Raw genomic sequence first — 24,477 nt, 5'->3', positions numbered from 1 at the left:
TTGGAGCGAGCAGATAAAAATGCGGGCCGCAGATTTGCTCTGAAGCCGTCGACTGATGTGGAGTTAAGGAAGGAGGTTGTTCCAGCTTCCTTGAAGTTTTGCTTTGGTTTCTCGTTTGGCTCCGTTTCCCCTTGATCGCACTTTAGTGCTTCGGCAGCTCGGCTCGCTGCTGGAGGAACTCATTCGCTTCACGGGAGAGGCTGCACGACTGCTGCATCATGACTCCTGCAGATGCACTGTGTTGTGTTGTGTTGCAGTGCAGGAGAGTGCACTGCACGTGTCGGCTGTGTTTATGTTAATGCAGAATCTGTCAGAAACTGTCATGCATACTGAAATCGCTTGTCTTTTTAAATAATGATAAAACACTGTTATAGTGGTGGATGTGTGGTTGGCATGCAAACTTCAGCAGAACAAAGGCAGGCGATGTAAACAGATGCAAAACACTGGCATTCATTTCTCTCCCTGGGGACGAGCCTTGCTGTAAAGGAATGAAATGTGATGCTCCGTGCTTAATGTCGGGATTTTTTTTTATTTTCCCACAGCTCTTCCCCTCTGATGTTGCAGAAAAATATTAGTTTTTGTTCCCTTTGTTTACATTTTCCCTGCAAAAGCAGCATCTGGACCTCGAAGGCAAAGGTGGCGTTGCGGGAATATTCTAGTTTCCTGAATGGAATGGGAATTCTCTCTAAACTAAGACTGAAAAAAGATCAATATTGATTGACGATCTGATGTGTTAATGTGGATTCATCGCACTGGGAACAGGGTGTTTATGATTTACATTACCCATTAATCTGCCAATCAATGAATCAGTTTGTTTTGGTTTGTATGAAACAGGAAAATCTTGTTCTTTCTAGTTTCCTGAATGGGTCCAAATTGCAGATTCATGTTCTATTGGTGCACTAATTCATAAATCAGCAGATTATTTCAACTGTTGTTGTGATGTGAAGACAGATATATGACAAATTATTTGATTTATGAATGAGAATGATCAAGGCCACTATAATAATTCACTTATTTGTCAGGAAAACAGCTCGAAGTGCTGTAAAAAAGTTAAATATAATCGATTCTTTTGAAGAAGATCAATTGAAAATGTTCTCCAGCATCTGGTCCTCAAAGGCAAAAGGTGGCGTTGTGGGAATATTCCACGTAGCCGAATGAAAACGACTAAATTGCAACATTTTCTAAAAAAAAAGGGATTGTTTTGAAAGGGTTGCTGACAGAGAGTGGAAGTTTTTACCTCATTAAAGGATGAGGAGTTGTTCGCACGTTGTACTACAGATAGGAACGGCACAGCAGGAAATGTTAATATGGGTTGTCGAGCGAGGCAGCGACACATAATCTGTTTACTTATGAGGACTTCTGCAGCTGTAATATGTCTGCTCCGGAGAAAGGCTTTTTTCTTTTTGATTTCTTGATTTCTCTAATGGGCGTTGTTGTAATGTGTGCACGCTGATAACAAGGCAGAAAGAAACAGATGATTAGCAGCCGACAAAGTACATATATATATAGCGGGAAGTTGCCGTAGAGCAAAAACTCGATCATGTAGCTTGTCACAGGCTGCTACCAGAAAATATAATCAAGCTGCTGCTTTACCTTCCTGTGTGTTTGGATGCAGGCGGCGGCGGCGCTGCTGAAGCGTCAAATCTACCGCCTGCAGTTCCTCCACAGAAATGTCAAATTAGACGTGCTAAATGGAGCACATCAGTTATTGCCTTCCATTGTGCTCAGGCCCTGATGCTTTTCCACTTTGCTCTCATTTAGCCCATTAAAAGTCGGGAGAGTGATAGACGTGATCCGTGGCGGGAAGGGGTTGGAGGGGGGAATACCAGAGCTGGGGGCCGGGGCCACTTGTGGAAACCTAAAACCTACATAGTGTCAGAGCGCTGTTTAATTTTGTCACTTCTTGAGCAAACATGGTGAGATTGATTAGATGTTTAGACAACAGCCTGTGGCAATGTTGCTCCAGAATGAAAGATGAGACGTCTGTAGCTGCCATCTGCATTGTTCTGCCAAATCAAAACTGAAATATGTCCCCGATAACAGATCTGAACTGTTCACAGAGCTGTCATGGATTATTATTTTTCTCCCTCCACCGTGCCACAGCTCTGTGTTTAAGATTCTGCACTCGTTTTGGGATTGACATTGAAATTGACCTTCAACTCCAAACGAATATTCTCACTCAGCAGCTTCGGCCACCGGTGAAAAAGCCTCTTTGTAAAAATGTGTACAGACACAAGTAGGTACAAGTAGCTCCTCCACTGCAGCAAAGCACAAACCAAACAACACAGTTAACAGTAAAGGAATCAGTTGACATTTTGTGGATGATGTGGAATTGATTGTCTTTTGGATTAGGAGGATCAGGCTTTGGCTACTAGAAGCCACCAGTTAGCTTAGCATCGCTCAAAGGCTGCAGGAAGTTATGGATGGATGGATGGATGGATGGATGGATGGATGGATGGATGATAGATAGATAGATAGATAGATAGATAGATAGATAGATAGATAGATAGATAGATAGATAGATAGATAGATAGATAGATAGATAGATAGATAGATAGATAGATATCTTATTATTTTTATGGTTTCTTTTGTGGTCATTGTGGTTATTGTTATTATCATTATTGTTGAAAGAAAGAAAGAAAGAAAGAAAGAAAGAAAGAAAGAAAGAAAGAAAGAAAGAAAGAAAGAAAGAAAGAAAGAGAAAGAAAGAAAGAAAGAAGAAAGAGAGAGAGAGCGAGAGAAAGAAAGAAAGAAGAAAGAGAGAGAGAGCGAGAAAGAAAGAAAGAAAGAAAGAAGAGAGAGAAAGAAAGAGAGCGAGAGAAAGAAAGAAAGAAAGAAGAAAGAGAGAGAGAGCGAGAAAGAAAGAAAGAAAGAAAGAGAAAGAAAGAAAGAAAGAAGAAAGAGAGAGAGAGCGAGAAAGAAAGAAAGAAAGAAGAGAGAGAGAAAGAAAGAGAGCGAGAGAGAGAAAGAAAGAAAGAAAGAAAGAAAGAAAGAGAGAGAGAGCGAGAAAGAAAGAAAGAAAGAAAGAAAGAAAGAGAAAGAAAGAGAGAAAGAAAGAAAGAGAGAGAAATAAAGAAGAAAGAAAGAAAGAAAGAAAGAAAGAAAGAAAGAAATTCTTCTGCCAGGATACTCCAAAAGGAAATTTACAGGGAAAGTAAATAGAATACAAAGAGGAAATATATCCTACAATGTCTAAAACAATAAAATCTACACTACAAGTGCAAAGGGAGCAACCAAGACATAGTCTTCTACATCGTTTGAGTGCAATACATAATTTAAAAACGATATAATACTAATGCAAAAGGGCCGAAACAAAATGAGGTAGCCTATGTTGTTGTGTTTGGACATATTGTTGCTTCTGTTCAGGAGTTGTACAGTCTGATTGCCACAGGGAGGAAAAGACCTCCTGTGGCGTTTATTCACATTTCTCTGTCATTCAATCTGACTAATTTGCTGTCATTGGAAACTCTACAGTAGCTCATAATGGTTCAGCCACACAGATGCAGAGATGTGTAAGCACCGATAGCATCGCAGGCAGCCGTCCTCATGTAGGTCAGTTTCTCATCCTGCTATCAGATCCTTCATCTGCAGACTCTTCTCGGAGGAGGCCGACGCTACGGTACGGTAGCTGTAGCTGTTGTGCAGAGCAGCTCCCAGGTGTAAAAGCAGGGTGCAGCAGCTGTGTGAATGTGAAAGAAAAACGTGCAGGGATGGAAGGCGAGGGGAAGCAGGAGGCTCGATTAAACGGAAAGCCCCACGTCAGATTGATTCCGATGATTAGAGCCAGAAACAACCACGCGGCGACGTCAGAGCGAATTTCTCCGGTTTCTCGGACGCGGATGATCACGATTATTATGCACAACACTATGAATGTGTAAAATCTAATATAGTCAAAATATAACTACATTACTCATTGTTTACACAAAATATTTCAAGTATCTATTAATATATGGCGAATTCTTAATCCCCAGGGGAAACGTTTGAAATATTCAGGTCATGAATTGTCATCTATACCAAATGTTTGCGTTTATTTTAATCGTTTTTTGTTTCGTTTTGCTTTTTTTAAATTAAAAATGACACGCTAACATTTAAATTCCTACCAATTCAATGTTACGTTAGTTAAATGGACCGGTATCTGAGCATTTACCTTTATTTTTGCAGCACATCTGCCAATAAGGTTCCAACATCAAACTTTTGTGAAAGTAACGGTATTTAGGAATCTTTACAATTAAATAATTGTGGCGTTTAATATCACGATTAATTGTGAAAACAAGTAATCGTGACATCCCTAGTTTGAATGTAAAAGTCAACGTGCACGCACCGCTCGGCGAAGGATGGAAGGCGAGGGGAAGCAGGAGGCTCGATTATAAACGGAAAGCCCCACGTCAGATTGATTCAGATGAGTAGAGCCAGAAACAACCAACACGGCGACGTCAGAGCGAATTTCTCCGGTTCTTCTCGGCCGCGGATGATGACGGATGTCGGTCCTGTGTGGCTGAAGCATCGCTATGCGGGGTCACAGTCTGAATCTGTGGGGTTAAACCAGCTCTGTCAATCCAGTTATGTCACCGCCCCGAGTCGACGCTGCCCTGCCCCCGATGATATCCCAGCCCCAGAAACTGTTGATGTTTGACATCTGCCTGCGTTTGGATGCCTGCTCTGCTCTCTTGTCATATTTTTGGAAAGGCAGAGCCCGTGATGGCCCGTTTTCGCAGCCCCGGCCTCGTTGTGTGGAGATCACGGACGCCCCGAGGTCTCTTGTCACGTTAGGGCTCTTGCAGCTGAGTCACTGTGGTGGAAAAGGAAGCTTATTTCTCTTTATCTCCAGTGTGGAAAATAAAAGAGGAACACCCACCCTGAATTCTTTTTAGATCTTGCCAATCTGTGATGTTCATCGCATTTCCAGGAGTTTTTCTCTCCCTTGGTAAACCCACTCTGCCTCTACCTGCCTCATCTAGTTAAGTGACTGCCGCTGTCTGCTGGAATACCTTTTGACAGCCCGCAGACAACTTGTTGCTCTCCAACAAAGGTGGGCGTTTGTGTGTATAAAGAGACTGAAAGTGTTTTTAATCCCTCTATGGGTTATAACGTGTAGGTGGAAGGGAGCAGGAGAGATGGAAAAACAAAAGCAGGATGCACGGCATGCTGATCTATCCAGGCTTCCGTGGGTGTCGCAGCGGCAATCTGTGCTTCTCCTCTGACGATTTCGCCGTCGACGGTCGTTGAACTTTTATTTCAAAGCCCGTGCCCTCCAAACAAACGGAGGCTTTTTCCGCAATTAACGCGGCTGAATAATCTCCCGCTGTGTCAGACGCTGTGTCTCGTTACGTCACTGCCGGTATGACACACAAGAGATGAGTAGGTGAAAAATATATAGAGGAGAGAATCTTAGAGTTTTAACTACACTGCAAAAATCTCAAAATCTTACCAGGAATATTTGTCTCATTTCCAGTCAAAATGTCTCATTTCTAGTCAAAACAAATCTCATTCTACTTAAAATCAGACTCATCACATAAAAAGCAGCTTGTTTTTAGACACTTTTTACTTCTTTCAAGCAGATTTTCACTTGAAATAAGTAGAAAAATCTGACAGTGGATCAAGTTTTTCTTTCTTATTACAAGCACAAACAACTTGCTTTCACTGGCAGATTTTTCTACTTATTTCAAGTGAAAATTTGTTTGAAACAAGTGAAAATGATCTAAAAATAAGTTAATTTTTAGGCGATGAGTCTTATTTTAAGTGGAAAGAGATGAGTTTTGACTAGAAATTTGACATTTTGACAAGAAATAAGACAAATACTCTTGGAAAGATGTAGAGTTTTTGCAGTGTAGGCCCCAACACTTCACGGGTATCACAGATGCAGTCCGGGATAAACCAAACTGCAGGGCTGTGATTAGACACGGCGAGAAGGAGTAAGACTCAGAGGGTCTGCTGCTGTTGGTGTCACTCGATAAGAGACAGAAAAACACTTTGTGACGGCGCACAATAAGCCGTGACGAATGGTCCGCTAGCCCCCAGCTGGTACGAGACGTCGCCCCAGCAGGGCCGCGCATCGGCAGTGGCAGGGCCGGCGTGACAAGCGTAAGGCCTCAATGTGGTGGCTTTATTCCCCCGAGGCGTGCCGTAACGCGGGGAGGCTGCAACAAGGAGGACTGTGTGTTCCTGTCCTGTCTCTGCGCTGCTCCGAAGTGATGTAAAGGAGAAGCTGGAGCAGAGGAGGAGGAGGAGGAGGAGGAGGGCAGAGGGATGCGAGCACGTTTTTCAGCAGCCGTTTGAAAGGCACGGTGTCTGTCAATAATACAGCTGACACTCTCACACACTCACACACTCACACTGACATCTTGTTCTCCCCCCGTCCGTTCCACCATGTTGGTTTTTTCTCTCTCAAGATTTTTTTTTACCTCCCGTCTTCCTGTGTGTGAGAACAGTGTTGTTTTTTTTGTGCCAACACTGTACAATTGTATGTGGCCTGTGAGAAAATGTCATATTTCTATTATTTAATTTAATGTATTGGTTTATTTGACAGGGACAGTGCAACACTGATCAACAGAATTTAAAAGAGACTGCAAGTGAGCCAGTAGTTAGCCAGTAAGGCTATTAATGGCCCGCTAGTATAGATAGCACTTCAAATCCCATAATACACTGCAACAGCTACCGTATGGCCTGTGAATATTCTCATTCATCCAGGTCATACGTAGTTATCTCAAGAAAATTTCAATCGATTGCAACTGGACTTGGTTATATACTTGGTAACCGAACCCAAAACATACATGAACTCGCAGCCAAGAAAATATGATGAATGGACAAAATGGCATAGGACAGAAAACTAGGCAAAATATATGTATTTTGTTTACACCCTTTTCTGAAATCACAGTGCAGTTTTCATGTCATGGAGGGATTTGGATGTTTCATAATGTGTGTTTTGGACGGTTCAAAAGTGAGCTCTATTTGCGTTCCATTATATGAAAATCTGTTGGTGAATTATCGATTTTGGGTGAAGTATCCCTTTAATGTACCTCAGACAGTCAAACTGTTCAACAATCATTTTTGTGGACCCCATTGGCCTATAAACTTCCACACGGTCGTGGATGATGATTGGTCGGGGTCATACTTGTAGTGTTGCCAGTCTGCTGAGTGTTTAATCTGACATGGTGACCATCGTGAAGTCTGATCCCGGCATTAGAGGTTCACATCTGCAGAAATGATTGAGATATTTAATACAGTTGATTTATTTGCATACATTTCCTGCATGATTTATATTAATGCACGGAAAAAACTGCTTGATCTTTAATTAATCCGTTCATTAATACCATCAAAAATGCAAAGATATTCCATTGAACATTAGATAAAACAACAAGTCCTCATTGAACATGTTGCTTTTGAAACTTTGCATATAGATGTTCTTATAATTGACTGACTTTAGACATGTAAATCAAACTAAAGATGAAAAACGTACTAATGTCTAATGCCTAGACTCGTCAGACTGGTGTAATCTGGATTCTAAATCCTTGGTTAAAACCACTTTTATTCCTTCTCTGCAGTTGTGCAATTAATTTGACATTTTATGATACTTCCATGCAGCCGCCTCAGAGTCACATCAGCCCTTTTAAGTGGACAGACATCTCTCCAATTAACTTGGAATTATCGCCGCAGAAATATCAACACTCACTTCTGCCAAATTAGCTCTGTGAACCCAATTTCCTCATGGGAAGCGTTAGATGTTTGGTGCATGCAGCCGAAGCCAAAGCGATGCTGTAGAGTCGGTCCTGTGTTTATATACATGTGCGTTAGAGGTGTCAAACTCTGCAGAGGATGAGACACAAGCAAACAGACGACATGATGAGACCATTAACTAAATCACTGTACGCCATCTGACTAAAGAGACTGTCAAGGCTCCATGCATCACATGGCCAGAGCTGACCCAAATACAAAAGAGCTTTTATCAAGAGACGTAAACAGACGACAAGCTGCCAGCGTGGATTTAAGTGTCTTTTGTAGTTTTTAAAGGATTATGATTTGAAGGACTTTTTGCCCTACTGTACCAGGATGGATGGATGGATGGATGGATGGATGGATGGATGGATGAAGCACCTGCTAATAATGTATAAAGCCCGTAACAACATGTACATACACTTCCCTGAAGTTTCATTTTGATCTTGTCAGCAGTGATGTGATGAAATTAATAATTAAAACGCGGCTTTTTGGAGGCTGCAGCTGCGAATCTGCCTTTAAAACTGCAAAAAACGTGTCACTGTAAACAAACAAACCGACAAGACACTTCATTTTTAAACTGAGAACATCTCCCGACAAGGATTCCTGGGGAGCGGTGTGATTTCCAGCAGCGCTCCTATTTTTTTTTTTTTTTTTAATACATTTAGATGTTATTTGCAGACAGTTAATTCTCCAGCGGACCTCTGCGATGACACCAGCTGGGGTTCCTAGAAGATTTATGAAGCAGCTGGGAAGCCACCGTGTGTGTTATGTAACACAATACGAATGAGGCGGTGCCAAAAACTACCATCCGTTCAGCCTCAGTCTGCAAACATCTGCTCCACTTTCACACCCTTGAGCAAGGCATTGGCTCCCCACCAGCTCCCCGGCCTTTCATTAGAGGGACATTTTATTGTCGGGGTGTTTGGATTTGAAATATCACCACATTTCTGCGCCTCATCACAGAGAAAAGTTTGGTAATCTGCACCAAGTTGGAGTTTCAGAGGATGTTTGACCCATTTACAACTGATTGGCTTAAATGGTGAAGCATCGAGCTGACGAGCGGCATCAGATTCCCATTAACCTGCAGTACACACACTCATTCATCTGCCGTGTTGGAGGTGGACCGGACTGAAAAGGGAGAGCAGGGCCGGGGAGGAAAGCAGAGCTGAAAGTCTTTAAGAGTGTAAAATCACATTATCTTTACTCAAGGCCGTCATGCTTTCTGAATGTCGTCAGGTCGGAAATCTCTTATGTACTGTATAGCCTTACCTAGAAAACTGGCTGAGTGACTATGACTCATATTCTAGAGTACAAACTCCTCATTTTGAGATCAGCAATAAAAGTGAGCATTCGCTGCACATGAGAATGATAATAATGATGATAATTAACAAAAGAAAGCAGATTTTTAGGTAATTTGGGTTGATCTCATTGTGAATAGGGCTGATTATGATTCACAAGGTCCCCATTTCGATTCGATATTGATTCATTTGGAGATATTTCAGTTTTAATACTGAGATTTTCACAAAATAATGTTGCAAATTGTACAAAGATGGAACTCTCTAACCTGGTTTATGATAAAAATATATTCATTTTTATATTAAATTGACCAAAAAAGAGGTTACATTAATGCACATTTATATAAAATGACCCACACCAGAAGTAAACAGTGCAACAGTGCAATGGCGTACAAAGAACGATTTTATGAATCGATATTGGGTTTTTCAAATGAAGATCGATACAAATCAGAAAATTTATTTTTTAACACCAGAGGAATTAAAATAAAAATTTGCACATGCCCTTCGTGATCCCTCAAACGTTTCCTCACTGCAACATGTTATCTGACATGCAACTTCAATTCTCTGAATGAATTTTTATTTATTTTTTATTTAAATGTACATGGCAAAAAAGAGAGCAAAAATTCTGAAAACAAATATAGAAACCAAAGAAAAACAGTGATGGAGGTCAGAGGAGCCAGAGGTGCTGCTTCAGCTCCTGCAGCGTGGCGCGATGCAGCCGAAGTGGAGTTAAACACTTCTTCAGAAAATCCTTGCAGACTGTAAAAGAAGAGGAAGAGGAGACAGGACGACAGCAGGTGTATTACAGCGAACAGATTCATGCATGTCTGTACATTGTGCACCGGTGATTTCCTTACTGTCAGACAGCCGGCCGTCCATCTCCAGCTCGTTCTTGAGGAGGAAGCTCTTGGTGTTGAACGCAGAGTGCTTGTGCAGGATCTCGTAGAGCACCACCCCCAGCTGCCACACGGTGGAGGGTCCGGCCCAGCACTGGGAGTGTTGGTGCCACTCAGGAGGAGCGTGTTCGGCCGTGCCTGGAATACAATGATGAAGAGAGGAGGAAGCTGTTTGAATTAGGGATGTCACGATTATAGATTTTCTTGGTACGATTATTGTCAGAGAAATAATCACGATTATTATGCACTAATTAATTTCACAACACTATGAATGTGTAAAATCTAATATAGTCAAAATATAACTACATTCCTCATTGTTTACACAAAATATTTCAAGTATCTATTAATATATGGCGAATTCTTAATCCCCAGGGGAAACGTTTGAAATATTCAGGTCATGAATTGTCATCTATACCAAATGTTTGCGTTTATTTTAATTGTTTTTTGTTTTGTTTAGCTTTTTTTTAATTAAAAATGACACGCTAACATTTAAATTCCTACCAATTCAATGTTACGTTAGTTAAATGGACCAGTATCTGAGCATTTACCTTTATTTTTGCGCACATCTGCCAATAAGATTCCAACATCAAACTTTTGTGAAAATAACGGTATTTAGGAATCTTTACAATTAAATAATTCTGGCGTTTAATACCACGATTAATTGTGAAAACAAGTAATCGTGGCGTGTAACTGTACCATAGAAAGAGCTGAAAACTGATCTGTCTTTTACAAAACAGCTGAGGCCGAAGTCGATGAGTCGGACGGCGGGGACCGTCCTGTTTGTCTGGATCAGGATGTTCTCCATCTTTATATCTCTGTGGAAGATTCTCATCTCCTGCAGGTACAGAGCTGCACCAACCAGCTGTTTCAGAAGGATCTGGGAGGAATAAATACTTTTAGAGAATGTGGGAGTTTTGCGGGGGAGTGTTAAAGTCTGGAGCTTTTTTTTTTTTAAATATCAGGACTCAGAAAGTTTAATATTTACACCAAAATAATGAACTGTAGATGGTTTCTCACCCTGGCTTCTCCTTCCTCCAAACAGCCGCCTTTATTATCTCTGTATACGAGAAGGTCCTTTGAAGGAACCGGTCTTTCTAAGACCAGGATCAGCTTCTCGTCGAGGTCGAACCAGTCCAGCAGCGCGATGGGTGCGAACGCCCCCAGGCAGGTTTTCCTCGCGGCCTTGAGCTTCAGCATCGCCACCACCTCCATGGAGATCTCTTTGCCCTTACTTGTCTGCAAACACCACCAGGGAGCATGAGGATGAGGATGAGGATGAGGAGGGAAAGAAGCACCGCGGGTGTGCCGAGTTCATCCAGAGTGTAGCTGTCAGTGTTGGTCACTTACCATGTATTTGCAGTACACTTTGTCATGTGGAATGTGTTTGATGGCGACCTAGGAGGAGATACAAGCGAGTTTGGGTTTGCGGTTTCTGACATATCGTGCGTGTTTTTAGAAGGATGTGCGTCTAGATCTTACTAGTAAACTGTCTTTTTTCCTGTAGCCGGCAAACACAGAGCCACAGCCTCCGTATCCGAGCCGCTGCTGTTGGACGTATCTGTCCTGAAATCGAGCCAGGGCAGCGTCCGCCGGGGACCGCCTTTCCTCTCCATCCTCTCTGAGTTTCCGTTTCTCTGCCCTCACCCTGACGTCCCCGACGCGGCTCGGCCCGGGCGCCTTGGAAGCCCCCCTCTTCTTCTTTTTCTGGGCTGTTGCCTGGAGACCGGCCTTGCTCTTCGGCCCCGTATCATCGTCGCCTTTGTGCCGCCGTGGCTCAGTCCCCTCAGATGTCCTGGCCTTCTTATCCTGCCTGGTCTTTACAGAATTTACCTTTCTTTTTTGTTTTTCAGTCACTGCAGTCCACGCACACAGTGCTCTGCTGCTCCCACGATCTACAAAACAACACGCAAACTGATTTAATGCCCATTTCTCCTGATATCAGTGACCACAGGTTCTATAGTCTGGGCGCTCACACTTACCATGATCTACCAGCAGGGCAGGAGCGCCCTGGTAGTCCATCTTCAGAGCTTTGTTTCTAGTTGAAGACGCTTCAAACCTGCAGTTTTCCATGAGCTTCACTTGGTTGTGCTTGAGCCACTGTAATGTTCAGAACATGGAACTTCCAGGTCGGTCTCATAGTGAACACAGTGGTGAGTGTTCCATAATATGCAAATTAGCATTCCATACGGAATCCTGCATTGGAATTGTCTGAATTTGATTTATTTGCATTCAACATGTTAAAAACACGATCAAACTTTATTGGTAGATCCTTTTTCATAAAGGAAGCAGCCCAAAGTGCTTTACATGATAAAAAATAATAAATAGAGAAGGCATTTACATTCATACACATTTGCATGCATTCATACTATTGAATGGAATTGACAGATTTTGACAGCCTTTCTACTAGCTACTGGAAAGCTACAGGCTGTCTCCAAACAATGCAACACCTATTGTGAACAACTACATGTTAACTGACATGATCAGAAAACATTCTATTTCTGGTCTCCCCAAAGTGAACAGATAGGTAGAGAAGACCGTTGGCCACAGCAAGTGGAGCTTTTGAGATAGAAAGGCTATCTTGGACTCAAATGGAAGCTTATGAATTAAGGAATTGTTCTATATACATGTTAAGCATAGATATTCTCCATAAAGTGCTGAAAAATAATCATTTTCATGAGAATTTGTCAGGCGAACAGTACTTTTTTTGGTCTTTTTTGGGATGTTGAGGGTGATATCTTAAAATCGAGTTGCAACAAACCCCAGGATCTTTTTTTCATGCCTCCCCCTATGTGTCAAGATACTCTCTGCCAAATGTTATAGTTGTATGACTATTTATGCCATTGTAGTACCTAAATATTTGCATTTGCATAATTTTGCCAGCAAAATGACCCAAGAAAGGGGTTTTGGCCCCTGTAGCTTTCCAGCAGCTGGTTGACCGGGTTGTCCACCCAGGTTTTAATCCTTGAAGTTCCTAGATATCATTTCTGGTGTCAAACCTTTTACAACGCTCCGTGTCCGTTTTTCAAAAAACTGGGATTTTGCCCCCTGGGTATACCCCCAAAAATGAAAACAGTGAGGAATTAAAAACACTATCTTACACTCAACAATTTGCAATTTGCAGTGGGGAAAACACTAGAGAGTGTATAAAAACTAAGATTAAACTTACTGTAGTTACTCAGGTCCAACAGCGTGCAGCATAAATACCATTTTTGAAATATATTCTATCATAATAAATAAAATAAGAAACAGGAATAGACACATGCATAATACATATACAGGTACATATACATACTACACAATAAAGTAGTGCAAAGTATGAATAGGTTAAGGTTATGAGTAATGATTGATATACAGTCATTTTGTCACATTCAGCCAAACACTGTTTTATGATCCCACTCTGATACTGATTATTAGTAATCAAAGATGCTGATTACTGATATATGTTCACAGAGAGACTTGGAAATCTATATGTCATCGTCATTTCCCGCTCAATCGTGAGTGATTTGTGCAGGAAACTCCTCCGATGTGTGTTATTATTACATTATCCGAACGGAATTAAACAGTTTTAGTGTTTTTTAAATCTCAAATCCACTTTAACAGGTTTAAGAAAAGGCTGTGGTCCCTCTGCGAGCTCACAGCCGGTGAGAAATCAGTCAAGTCATGCAGAGTGAATACAAAATGGGTTTTACATTTAATTCTAACTGGCATCAAATGGGTCTTAAAAAAGGGAAAGGCTTAAATTGCTGTGTCATGGTGGATGTCGGCTTGTAATCGCTGCCGTTAATGTCTCTGCCGCAGGAGCTCCAGTTTGAGCGGCTGACACGGGAGCTGGAGGAGGAGCGGCAGATCGTGGCGAGCCAGCTGGAGAGGTGCATGCTGGGGGCAGAGTCGCCGGCGGGAGACAGTACCAGGTACATCTGGTGGCACCAAGCTCCATTTTGGTGTTTTTTTTCCTGTTCTGTTTACATGTTTCCTGCACCGACAAGCAGCAAAAACAGTGGAGTATTTTCATTAGCATGTCCCGCTTAGTTGTATCTTAGCAACCAAATGATGAGTCGGTGCACATGGGGCTCAACAGCTGGTGTATGTATTTGAAAAACCAAAAGTAGGAAAGATCAAACAGTGTGTGTGTGTGTGTGTGTGTCGGTTGTGGATGACACTGTTTCAGACTTTCTCTCCAGCTTTTTTTATTGGATTTGGAAAAGTTTACACTGCAAAAACTTGTGCCAAACTCATTCTCCAAATTGAATTAAAAAGCCTTGTCTCCTGTTATGTTAAGAGCAGGGCTCCAACATTTGCTTGATTAATCAATTTCTTATCTGGCAGAAATATAATCACTAGCAATTTCAAAAATCGATTAATTATTATTTTTTCAGCTCTTTTTTTTTTAAACAAAAGTTTAAAGAGAGAGAGTTTTTTTCTTTCAAGGGATAGTTCAGTATTTTGGCAAATTGGCCCATTGCCATAATCCCTATAGTCATAGCAGTAGGTTTGTTACCTTTATTTGTCGGTGCAAGCTATTTTTAGAACGGCGGAGCAGAGCCGTGAGCTGCTCAGAGCTACGCTACGGAGGCTAATGGGATTTCTTGGTTTCCCTCATCAAACTCATCAAATACACAATCCAACAACTCCAAAACGCTCTGGTGGACAAGTTGTGACCTGCACATTCACCACGCTATGAGATAATAACACAACGTTACCAGACAGAGTTGTTTTAGAGGGAAATTCATGCAAAACCGCTGATGCACGTTGCCTTCAGGGACAGTTTTTCAGCAAACAGTCTCTCTATTTGCCTCAAAAACAACTCTAACGTTCTGTTATTATCTCATAGCGTGGTGAATGTGCAGGTCACAACTTGTCCACCAGAGCGTTTTGGAGTCGTTGGATTGTGTATTTGATGAGTTTGATGAGGGGAAACCAAGAAATCCCATAATGAGCCTCCGTAGCGTAGCTCTGAGCAGCTCACGGCTCTGCTCCGCCGTTCTAAAAACAGCTTGCACCGACAATTAAAGGTAACGAACCTACTGCTATGACTATAGCGATTATGGCAATGGGCCAGTTTGCCAAAATGTTGAACTATCCCTTTAACTAATAATGATGGAAGTCATTTTAACAAAATATCCCCCCAAAAAGAGCTAATTGTTGTTGTTATATGGATTACAGCTGGCTGTAAATCATGCACGGCTGCCGACTCCTCTGTCAAACCACATAACACTAATGTGTGTACTCATGAGGGACGCTGCTGTTCAGCTAGTTGACAGTCACATTGCGCTGTCACAACCAGCAGACATCACTCTGTGTGCAAACACAAACACAAACACTCACATCTGCTTCATCACCGCTGAGTTTAAAACTGGTGGATTCAGAATTAGTCACATTTGTCCACATTAGTTTTCATGTGACTAAAAATAGGGAAAGTGTTGGTTTTAGATGCTTTCATGTTCCTCAAATCTTCAGATATGTTGAATAATCGATATCACTGTATCAGATCAGAAGCAGGGCCTCGGCTTTGGTCATTATCTTGCAGATAGTAGTGTTTCTATATCCGGTTGTTGGTCTTATCAGGAGAAGCGATTTGCCTCCAGCTGCAGGTGCTTTCTCAGCTCAGATAACACAGTGCAGTGTTTTTCTTCAGGTTATATAACGTGCCCGATCCCCAGCTGGGGTCAACTGACTCCAATTTGATAAGTTGATAAATTGAAATTCACGTTTTATTTACAGAAGCTTCCTTTTCCTTCGAGGAGCTTGTACTGTAGATTGACAGTGGACGGATGTTTTTGAGGCGAAAGATTCCCAAGATAGATTTTTTTATTATTATTATTATTTTCTTTCACATTCAAAACACTGTCTAGTTTCCTCGGCCCGGCCTGATTGGATATTGAGTGTTCGACTGTGGCTCTGATTTGATTTGCGTCTCTCTCTGCTCTCATCTCTCCTCCATTTCCTCCACCTCCTTTTCATATGCTGAAGCTCATCCGAGAAGTCGTTTGCATGGAGATCAGCAGGTATGATTTCTCACTTCTAGCCTTTCATGTTTTATTATAGAGGAAAATATGTATGTTTGAAAAGATAAGTTTGCAGAGGAATCGACAGTGTGAAGTGATGTGATACCCACTTGTAGTGTAAGCAAAAGGTCCTGTGGAAGCAAAATATGAAATATAAAACTACGGCTCTAAAGGTGATGCATTAAGATGTTTAAAGTCATTTCTCCAGAATGCAGCACCGACCGGTCGAGCAAGACGAAAACAATATTTGCTCCGGTCCAGATGAGCTTTGAATTTACTGCTCTGTCACAGATGCCTCTCTCTTCTATTTCCCCCGCTCGTTCTTCACTGTCGGTTTTTGCAATAAAGCAAAAGTCCTGCCAGACAGCGCTGTGTCAAAGCATCGCTACATTTCATCACTTAGATGAAGAGGATCCTGTCTGCCGAGGTGAAGCTATTAAACTGCCTTCACGCCAAGACGTCGTTTTGATGTTTTTTCTGTTGTATTTTCCTTAGATAAATGTGTCAAAGAAAGATTCAACCCCAGTTCGCGTCTGTATTATTATCAAATAAATGTTTAACTAACGGCCTCTCCCAGGACTTTGCGTTATGTTTTTAACTGTATGACAGATGCTTCGGCAGGAGAGTCGCAGGGCGGGGCCATGGAGGCGTCCGGTCGCCACCTGGAGGCTGAGGAGGGACTCTACCTGCCTGAACCGGACCGCGCCTCCCAGGGTCTGTTAAATGTTCACACCACACGGGTCCAACAAAGTTAAAATCTTAACTATATGTCTGTAACATTCAATATTAAAGGTTAGTTCAACATTTTGGCAAATTCGCCTATTGCCATAATCCCTATAGTCATAGCAGTAGGTTCATTCCCTTTAATCATCGGTGCATGTTGTTTTGAGATCAGCGGGGCAGAGACGTGAGCTGCTCAGTGAACACAATGGAAGTGAATGGTACAGGTCTCCTGTCCCACATCAAACTCATCAAATACGCAATCCAACAACTCTAAAACACTCTGGTGGACAAGTTGTGACCTGCACATTCACCACGCTATGAGATAATCATGTAACATTACGAGATGGAGTTGTTTTCGAGGCAAATACAAAGCCGGAACTACATTCCGGACACGGCTGCACAAGTAGTTCCACTTCTTCTCGCAAGCGTTTTGGAGTTGTTGGATTGTGTATTTACCATTCACATCCACTGTGTTCACTGAGCAGCTTGCGTCTCTGCCCCGCTGATCTCAAAACAACATGCACCGATAATTAAACCTAATGAACCTACTGTAAATTTGCCAAAATGTTGAACTGTCCTTTTAAAACGCAAGAAATTTGGTATGTAATCACCAAAACTGTTGCAAATTTGATAAATACAAAAAGCCGCCACTGTTCGTATTTAATTTCATCTTTTAATACCCAGTAGTTTCCTGAAATAGCTGTAAACTGTAGTTTACCATTCAACACCATTCAAACAAGATGAGTTCCTGCATTTGTCAGGGACTATTTTCAGCGGTGGATTAATCCACATTTGGTGCTCGAGTGAGCATTTGGGCCAGCAGGATGGTACGCGACTGTGTCAAAGTAAACTAAGAGTGTGAGTTCAGGGTGATGAAGGAAGGTGTCGCTCCGGTGCAGCAGCGTGGCCGACTGATGTGTTTGTGATAAGTCTTTGGAAAACAATGAAGCTCCGCGGCTCAGAGGAGGACGATACATCAGACTCGTTAGTCGTCGCTTAGCAGATTTATCTTGAAGTTCAATGTCAGATATTTTAGCAGCTAATAGAAAAAAAAAAATCTACCTCTAACGCATCGTTGCACTTTTATGATATGCATTTTAAAATAAGGCAGGGGGTTATTCCTGGGAAAATAAAACACATTTCAAAAAATATAGCATGTTTTCTAGCTTTGTTTTGATGCTAATGGAGCATTAGTATGAAGATTAGTCAAGATTATATGCAGAACTATAATTTAATCATAGAAAGATGAGGCAAAAGGGGGTTTTGTGGCCCCTACTGGGCTGTGGGGGGCCCCAAGAATTGTCATCACCTTTCTCCCCTATGCAACGGCCCTGATGATATGAGAAATCTACGGTGGCAAAGAAATGCAAAGACAGAAACACATTGTGCATCTGCATGTGTGTGTTTTTTTTAAATTGCAGTACTATTTTGATCTCTCAGGGCCACCGTAGAAAGTCTGAACCTCCGTAACAAATCCCACCTGTCCCACCTGTAATTAACACCACAGCAGGAGGCCGACGTGCAGCTGCTGCGACTCCTGCCAAGCCTCCACTGCCCGACTCTTCCTATCAGCCGGTCTCCACTCATCCCCCCCGCCCCCCCTGAATTTAATTCTTTATTTCCAACCATCTTGTTTTTTCCCGTATACACACTCGCACCTGGGAGCCCGTCGCTGTTGGACATTAGGCATCTTCACTGGAGCGCGTGACATTTCGGTCCGTCAAGCTTCCTCAAAGCTCGTGTTAAAAACCACCAGACGAGATGAAGGGAGGCTGATGGAGCGGTGGGGGGGGGGTGGAAGGGCTGCAGCTGGTGCAGTTGTGTAATTCTTAACGTGTGGAGTTTTTATCTTTCTGGACATGTGTTGGATCATATTACCGAAGATGTATAGTTGCAACTAGATATAAAGACCAGTAGTGGACCCCCTTTTCTTATTACAATACATTTCATCAGTAGTAAAAATATAGTCTCCGAGTGAGTAGCTCTTTGAAATGTTAAAAACAAATTTGCCTTTGGCCTTATTTATATTCCTCAGAGTTGCAGTGGTCTGATTGTGTAAAAATATCCTGCACACACACGCTGCCTCCTCCTTATCCTATAGGAGAAAGTAGGCCAGTATTATGGGAGCTGTACAGTACTGTATATGCAGATTGTTCCAGGAACAGCATAAAAGCTTAATGCAGATATCCATGCGTTTGTATAATGCATAATGCCTTTTAACAAGTTGAGCGCCAAGTGAGATAATATGCTAATCTTAAACCGCTGCGACTGATGTGACGGATCAGTTTGATCACACCTCATGAAGAACACTGGACGGTGATAATGTGCAGCAGCGGTGGTTCCTCATCTCATCTCTCTTTCTCTCTGTCTTTCTCCTCTTAGGCTCTGGAGGTCACTCCGCCCAGATGACCTCGTACTCGGACAGCGGTTACCAGGACAGCAGCGTTAGTTACTACAGCAACCAGAATGTGGTGCGTTCGGAGCCGCGGGCCTCGATATCGAGGAGCCCGAGAGCGGAGGGTCAGGCCTCGGCGCAGGTACAGTAGGCCTCTTCTCCAACCTGGCAACCCGCCTTTTTATTGTTTGTTTGAGTTGTATTTTAAATCAGCTTGGAAATTAAATTGGACCAGAAAATATTAGAAATCACAAAGGTCAAAGCTCAGGTTTCATCTGGGAAACAACAAACAAAGTGAAGATCAGACACCAGGACTGGAGCTTCCTCATTAGACGTCTTCTTCATACTGTATGTGACTCATCTTCCAGACTGGTCCCAACAGTCCCAACTGAGTAATGACAGCTGCTGGGAGATCAATAATCACTGCGGTGAATGATGAAGAACATCATCAAAAACCCTCCAATCAAATCCAGTCTTGCCTCTGAATTTTCTAAGACTTCCAACGCTATCGGCTCCCCCTTTTTTTTTTCTCACCGTGGCTAATAATTATTCGCTCTTTGCTCGACAGTAGGAGCAGGAATGACAGATAATGGCGAGCCCCGTTCGAATTTTCTCTTGATTTATTCCACACCCTGCAGCCCCGCTGGATGGGCTTACATGTCTCGGCTCTTAATTTTCCTCCGAGGCGTTTGAGGCTTCGATGGATTAAGGCAGCACAGATCGGCATCCAGTTGGCTGAGTCTGTAATTGAGGGACATTTTACATTTGGTAATAAGGAGGGAAAAGTAAATGTTTGTCCCCCATAAATATGAAAGATTCTGTCAAAGTCTTCCCTGAGATGTAATATATGTACTTCTCGCAGAGCTCAGCCCACACTATAATGAATTTACACATTTATTCAAAGGCACGCACGCTCAGTTACATGGACAAATAAAAAAGATAATGATGCTTCATCAGATGATGAAACGTCCTCCCTCAGAGACAGAATCTCCTCACTGGTAATTTGGCAAATATATTTGCGGATGGAAGCGGCGCCGTGTGGAGAAGTCTTCATTTTGTCAGGTATTTATTCAGGAAACAAGAGCCCGAGTGATTAATTGTCAGCAGCGTTATGAATATTATACTTGACATTTTAGTTATTTTGGGCGCCGGGTTCACAGCGATGCCAAGGATTACACCAATGCTAATTAAAAATCAGTAAAATGTCATTAAAATGTCATTTAATAAGGACATTGGAGGACCTTTCAGATAGTTTAGATTCGTCTCACAGAGGTCGGAGCTGCGTCCTTAACTGTCATATTATCTCATGTCAACAAACGAGTGTTAGAAATCCTAAAATGTTAGCAGCTCTGATGGATAACAGTTTCCAAAGTGTTTATATCTCTACGCAGAATGTTTATGTTCGGATAGTTTGTATTCATCATTGATTTTCCTGTTGTGTGCTGCATCGTCCTCAGCACTCCACTAGTTATCAAACACCCGTTTAATTGTGTACATAATTTAATTTAATGGAGTTTGCACAAGCATAATGACCTGTGCAAATGAAAGGGCATTTTATGAAGCTTTAATGAAAACAGGTGCCTCGTTATCACACTGCAGGGATTAAATGTCACATTTACGGTGACTATGGTCTGTATCTCGTTCCCCCTCCCAGGCGTCCAGCCGGGTGCTGAGGAGGATGGCGTCTCTCCCCTCCAGGAGCCAATCCCCCGGCGGCACGACCGTCTCGCCGTCCCGCATCTCCCTGCGAACGTCCCAAGGCAGCACCTACGACTCGCCCATCCTGTCCGAGCCCAAGCCGCTGGCCGCCGTGTTCCCCGGCACCTCCATGCCGCCGTCCTGCCCGTCGCCGACCTCCCCGACCGCCGGCACGCAGGCGCTGGCCGGCGGCGTTGGTGGTGTTGGTGTTGTTGTTGGGGGAGGAGGTATTTGTATTTTTGATTAGCACATGAAAGATATATAAAACAGCAGAGAGAAAAGCAATATTGTGTGGTGATGTAAAGAAAATATGTGGATTATGCGTTGCTCAACTGGGCCAATAGAAAGTGAATTATTTGTTTCTTAAATGAATTTATGCTTGTGCAGTTTCTAAGGTGAATTGGTAATGAATTCCAAAAGTGCGGACCTCTAAATCTAACTGAGAACTGAGAGAAAGTAGACCTGAAAATTATATATACTTATACTTATTTGCTGACCTAGTGTTGAAATTATGAACCTGGGAATTGAACTAAAATACAGTTTGGAAACAGATTGGAAGTAACTTGTGAATGGATTGATAAACAAAAATACTATTTGAAAAGTAATTTGATAGTTCAACATGTCGGTGCAAGCTATTTTTAGAACGGCGGAGCAGAGCCGTGAGCTGCTCAGAGCTACGCTACGGAGGCTCATTATGGGATTTCTTGGTTTCTTTCATCAAACTCATCAAATACACAATCCAACAACTCCACAACGCTCTGGTGGACAAGTTGTGACCTGCACATTCACCACGCTATGAGATAATAACGGAACATTATGAAACGGAACCGTTTTCGAGGGAAATACAGAGACTGCTTGCTGAAAAACTGTCCCTGAAGGCATCGCGCATCAGTGGTTTTGCATGAATTTCCCTCTAAAACAACTCTGTGTGGTAACGTTGTGTTATTATCTCATAGTGTGGTGAATGTGCAGGTCACAACTTGTCCACCAGAGCGTTTTGGAGTTGTTGGATTGTGTATTTGATGAGTTTGATGAGGGAAACCAAGAAATCCCATGAGCCTCTGTAGCGTAGCTCTGAGCAGCTCATGGCTCTGCTCCACCGTTCTAAAAACAGCTTGCACCGACAACTAAAGGTAACGAACCTACTGCTATGACTATAGGGATTGTGGCAATGGGCCAATTTGCCAAAATGTTTTGACAATTTGTTTGCATTAAACCATAAGTCAACTTTACACACTTCTGTGTTCCTTTTTGAGGTGGGTTAGGTGGAGGCCTCGGTGGCGGCGGCGGCGTACGGCTAGGCTCCACCCTCTCTCTGGTGGAGGGGCGGGGCCTGACGGGCTCGCCGCTGCGCTCGGGGATGACGGCGGTGCCGCAGCACTACGGCTCCACGCTGCCCCGACAGAGCCAGCCGCTGGCGTACGGCGCCGACCCGTACGGCCTGTACCAGAGGAGTGCGCTGCCACGGCCCGACAGCCTCATAGGTCAGTGAACGCCACGCGGAGAACTCACATTACACATCAAACAACAGCAGAGTAATAGCCCTAACTTTGTAGACTCTGCAGAGACTAATGGATTCTCTCTTTCCAAACATATTATCGCTGATTCTCTTTTAAATTGTTGCAACTTGTCATCGTAATGCTGCACATTTCCTGGCTCACACTGAAGCAAGGCAAGAAAAATGACCATTAAGGGCTGCCATAGTTTTAAAAAGATCTGAAACCACTGGCCTGGATGCTCATTATCCAGCCAATCAGAGCAGGTCCATTTCTCATCTATTGTTCGGTTTTGATTTGCCCCGATTCCTGCTCGTTTTCCGTCCTTATTTGGACCACATTTCCCACTATATTCCCCATTTTTCACCAAAGTTGTTTCATTGTGTTAATAAGAGCAGCTCTGCCCCCACATCTGTAATTAATGAGCTGCCATCCAGACTGGACAGCGTTGTTTCCAGCCCTCATGTTAAAGCTGTATCCACTCAGCGGAGTGTAAATGTCAGAAATATTTCAATATTTCACCAAAAGGCAAAGTTAGTGATTGTTCTACAAGATTTAATGACAAGGTCAGGGTATAGAAGGTCAAATTTAAAAGTCTTCATGCTCATTAAATACTCTATACTTGATAGAGATTCATTATGGGATTCAATCAGAAGTGCAGACAACATAATATAAAGTCAGAAATCATAAAATCGTCCTTTATTTAACTTCTGACAGTGGCTCGCAGCAAGTCATATGACTCATTAAACTCAATGGTGTAATAAAACTGTTACAGCTGCATTAAACTTCCATGAGAGAATAGATGTGCATAAATATCTTTACTCTTCAATCGGAGCTGCGTGAGGTGATAAAATCGGCGGTTGAAAGTATCTATCACATCCAAGAGTCCCCGTAATGCCGCTGCGGTATTGAATTACGCACCGACATGAAAAGACACGAGTAGATGCGTGCGACTGTGAGTGATGGGTGCAGTCTTTCTGAGCTCCATCTTTAGAAATATTCATGGTGAGAGACGAGGTCAGCCGAGGCCCCGGAGGGTTGACGGGTCAAATCCAACCAGGTCATAATCTGGGCCGGAAAAAAAACAAAAAAACTCAAGTTTCCTCCCAGAGAGTCGCAGCACTGCAGTGAAAGATGTCATATGTGTGTGCATATGTGTGTGTGAGTTTGTAAATAAACAAAAACCAGGCTCCACAGAATCGACGCCACTTCCTCTGTTGATTTAATAACCTCTCCTTTTGTCCGGGGAAAAGTTGACTGAGCGGCGCTGATCTAATATTGTAGCACGCAAAGCTACATTTCTGTTTTCTGAGCAGCAGCAGCAGCAGCAGCAGCAGCAGCAGCAGCAGCAGCAGCAGCAGCAGCAGCAGAGTTCCCTCTATCTCCGTGCAGCAGTGAGAAATATCAAATAAAGCTGCATGTTGAACAAAATAACTTTTAGGCAAACTGCAAGCTCTGCAGGTGATTGTATCTCCAATCCAGGCTTAGGGAGTTCATTTCATGGAGTTTTTGGTGGAATTATCTTACTGCACTGGCAGATAATGCTGCTGGGTTTGATAAAGAAAAAAAAGAAAAAAATTATTTGATGCAAGCCAGTGTGAGAAATAAGGAGTGTAATCTTTGAAGGGGAGGATTTCACTTGTACCTGGTAGATGTTTTGAACTTAGACTTAATTTTTAATCGTGTTGGTGGCTGTGATTGATGTGCAGCGTAAAGAGGAAGCAGACAGAGAGATCACAGCGCAGAATTTAAAAGAAAAGAAGTAAACACGGGCGCGAAGGAGCGCGGCGGCGCAGTGGATCAGAGGTGCGCGGGGAACTTCATGCTACAGTTTCTCTCTCAGCCCACACTTTGCAAATTGACGGCTGAAGGGACGAAGCACGTCGGCGTCAATTGGTCTTAATGCGAAGCAGTGGAGAGGAAACAACAGTCCACTTAGACCGCAGGAGCCCCGTTTCCTCCACAAGTATTTCATGCGGCTGAATCATAACTCTGTACTCGGAATTTAAATTACATCTGGAAAGCTTGCCAGTGTTAACAAGCTCCAACAACTACTTCACTTTAAACCTCGCCTATGGATCCTTCATATGCAGCATCCAAACATATAATGAACTATTATGTTTTACCCAGTCCTTTCATATATTATAATTTATCGTACAAGTTGCAGATGAGTCACATTTGTTATTCATCATCAATAAAAACATTTAATACAGTTGTCTATATGCAGTTTAACGCTACATATATAGGAAGAGCCAC

The 24,477-nt window shown here is 42.6% G+C and overlaps 1 protein-coding gene across 3 annotated transcripts in view; it reads left to right on the top strand.

Annotated features, from left to right (window-relative positions):
• The window catches only part of LOC310998620 (plakophilin-4-like), a 70,667-nt gene that overhangs the window by 11,009 nt on the left and 35,181 nt on the right, over positions 1–24,477 (top strand). For 2 of the 3 annotated variants that reach the window (XM_083988761.1, XM_083988763.1), the window contains 6 exons: positions 13,703–13,815; positions 15,875–15,909; positions 16,519–16,623; positions 19,015–19,169; positions 20,682–20,952; positions 21,982–22,209. In XM_083988761.1, the coding sequence (XP_083844887.1) occupies positions 13,703–13,815; positions 15,875–15,909; positions 16,519–16,623; positions 19,015–19,169; positions 20,682–20,952; positions 21,982–22,209 (907 nt within the window). The remainder of the gene's footprint in view (positions 1–13,702; positions 13,816–15,874; positions 15,910–16,518; positions 16,624–19,014; positions 19,170–20,681; positions 20,953–21,981; positions 22,210–24,477) is intronic. The other variant, XM_083988762.1, reaches the window with a different exon arrangement.

The sequence above is a fragment of the Trachurus trachurus genome, assembly GCF_905171665.1.
Source record: "Trachurus trachurus genome assembly, chromosome: 2".
Classification (NCBI taxonomy): Eukaryota; Metazoa; Chordata; class Actinopteri; order Carangiformes; family Carangidae; genus Trachurus; species Trachurus trachurus.
The sequence above is the reverse complement of the archived record's forward strand: the minus strand, read 5'-3'. Positions and strand labels throughout refer to the sequence as shown.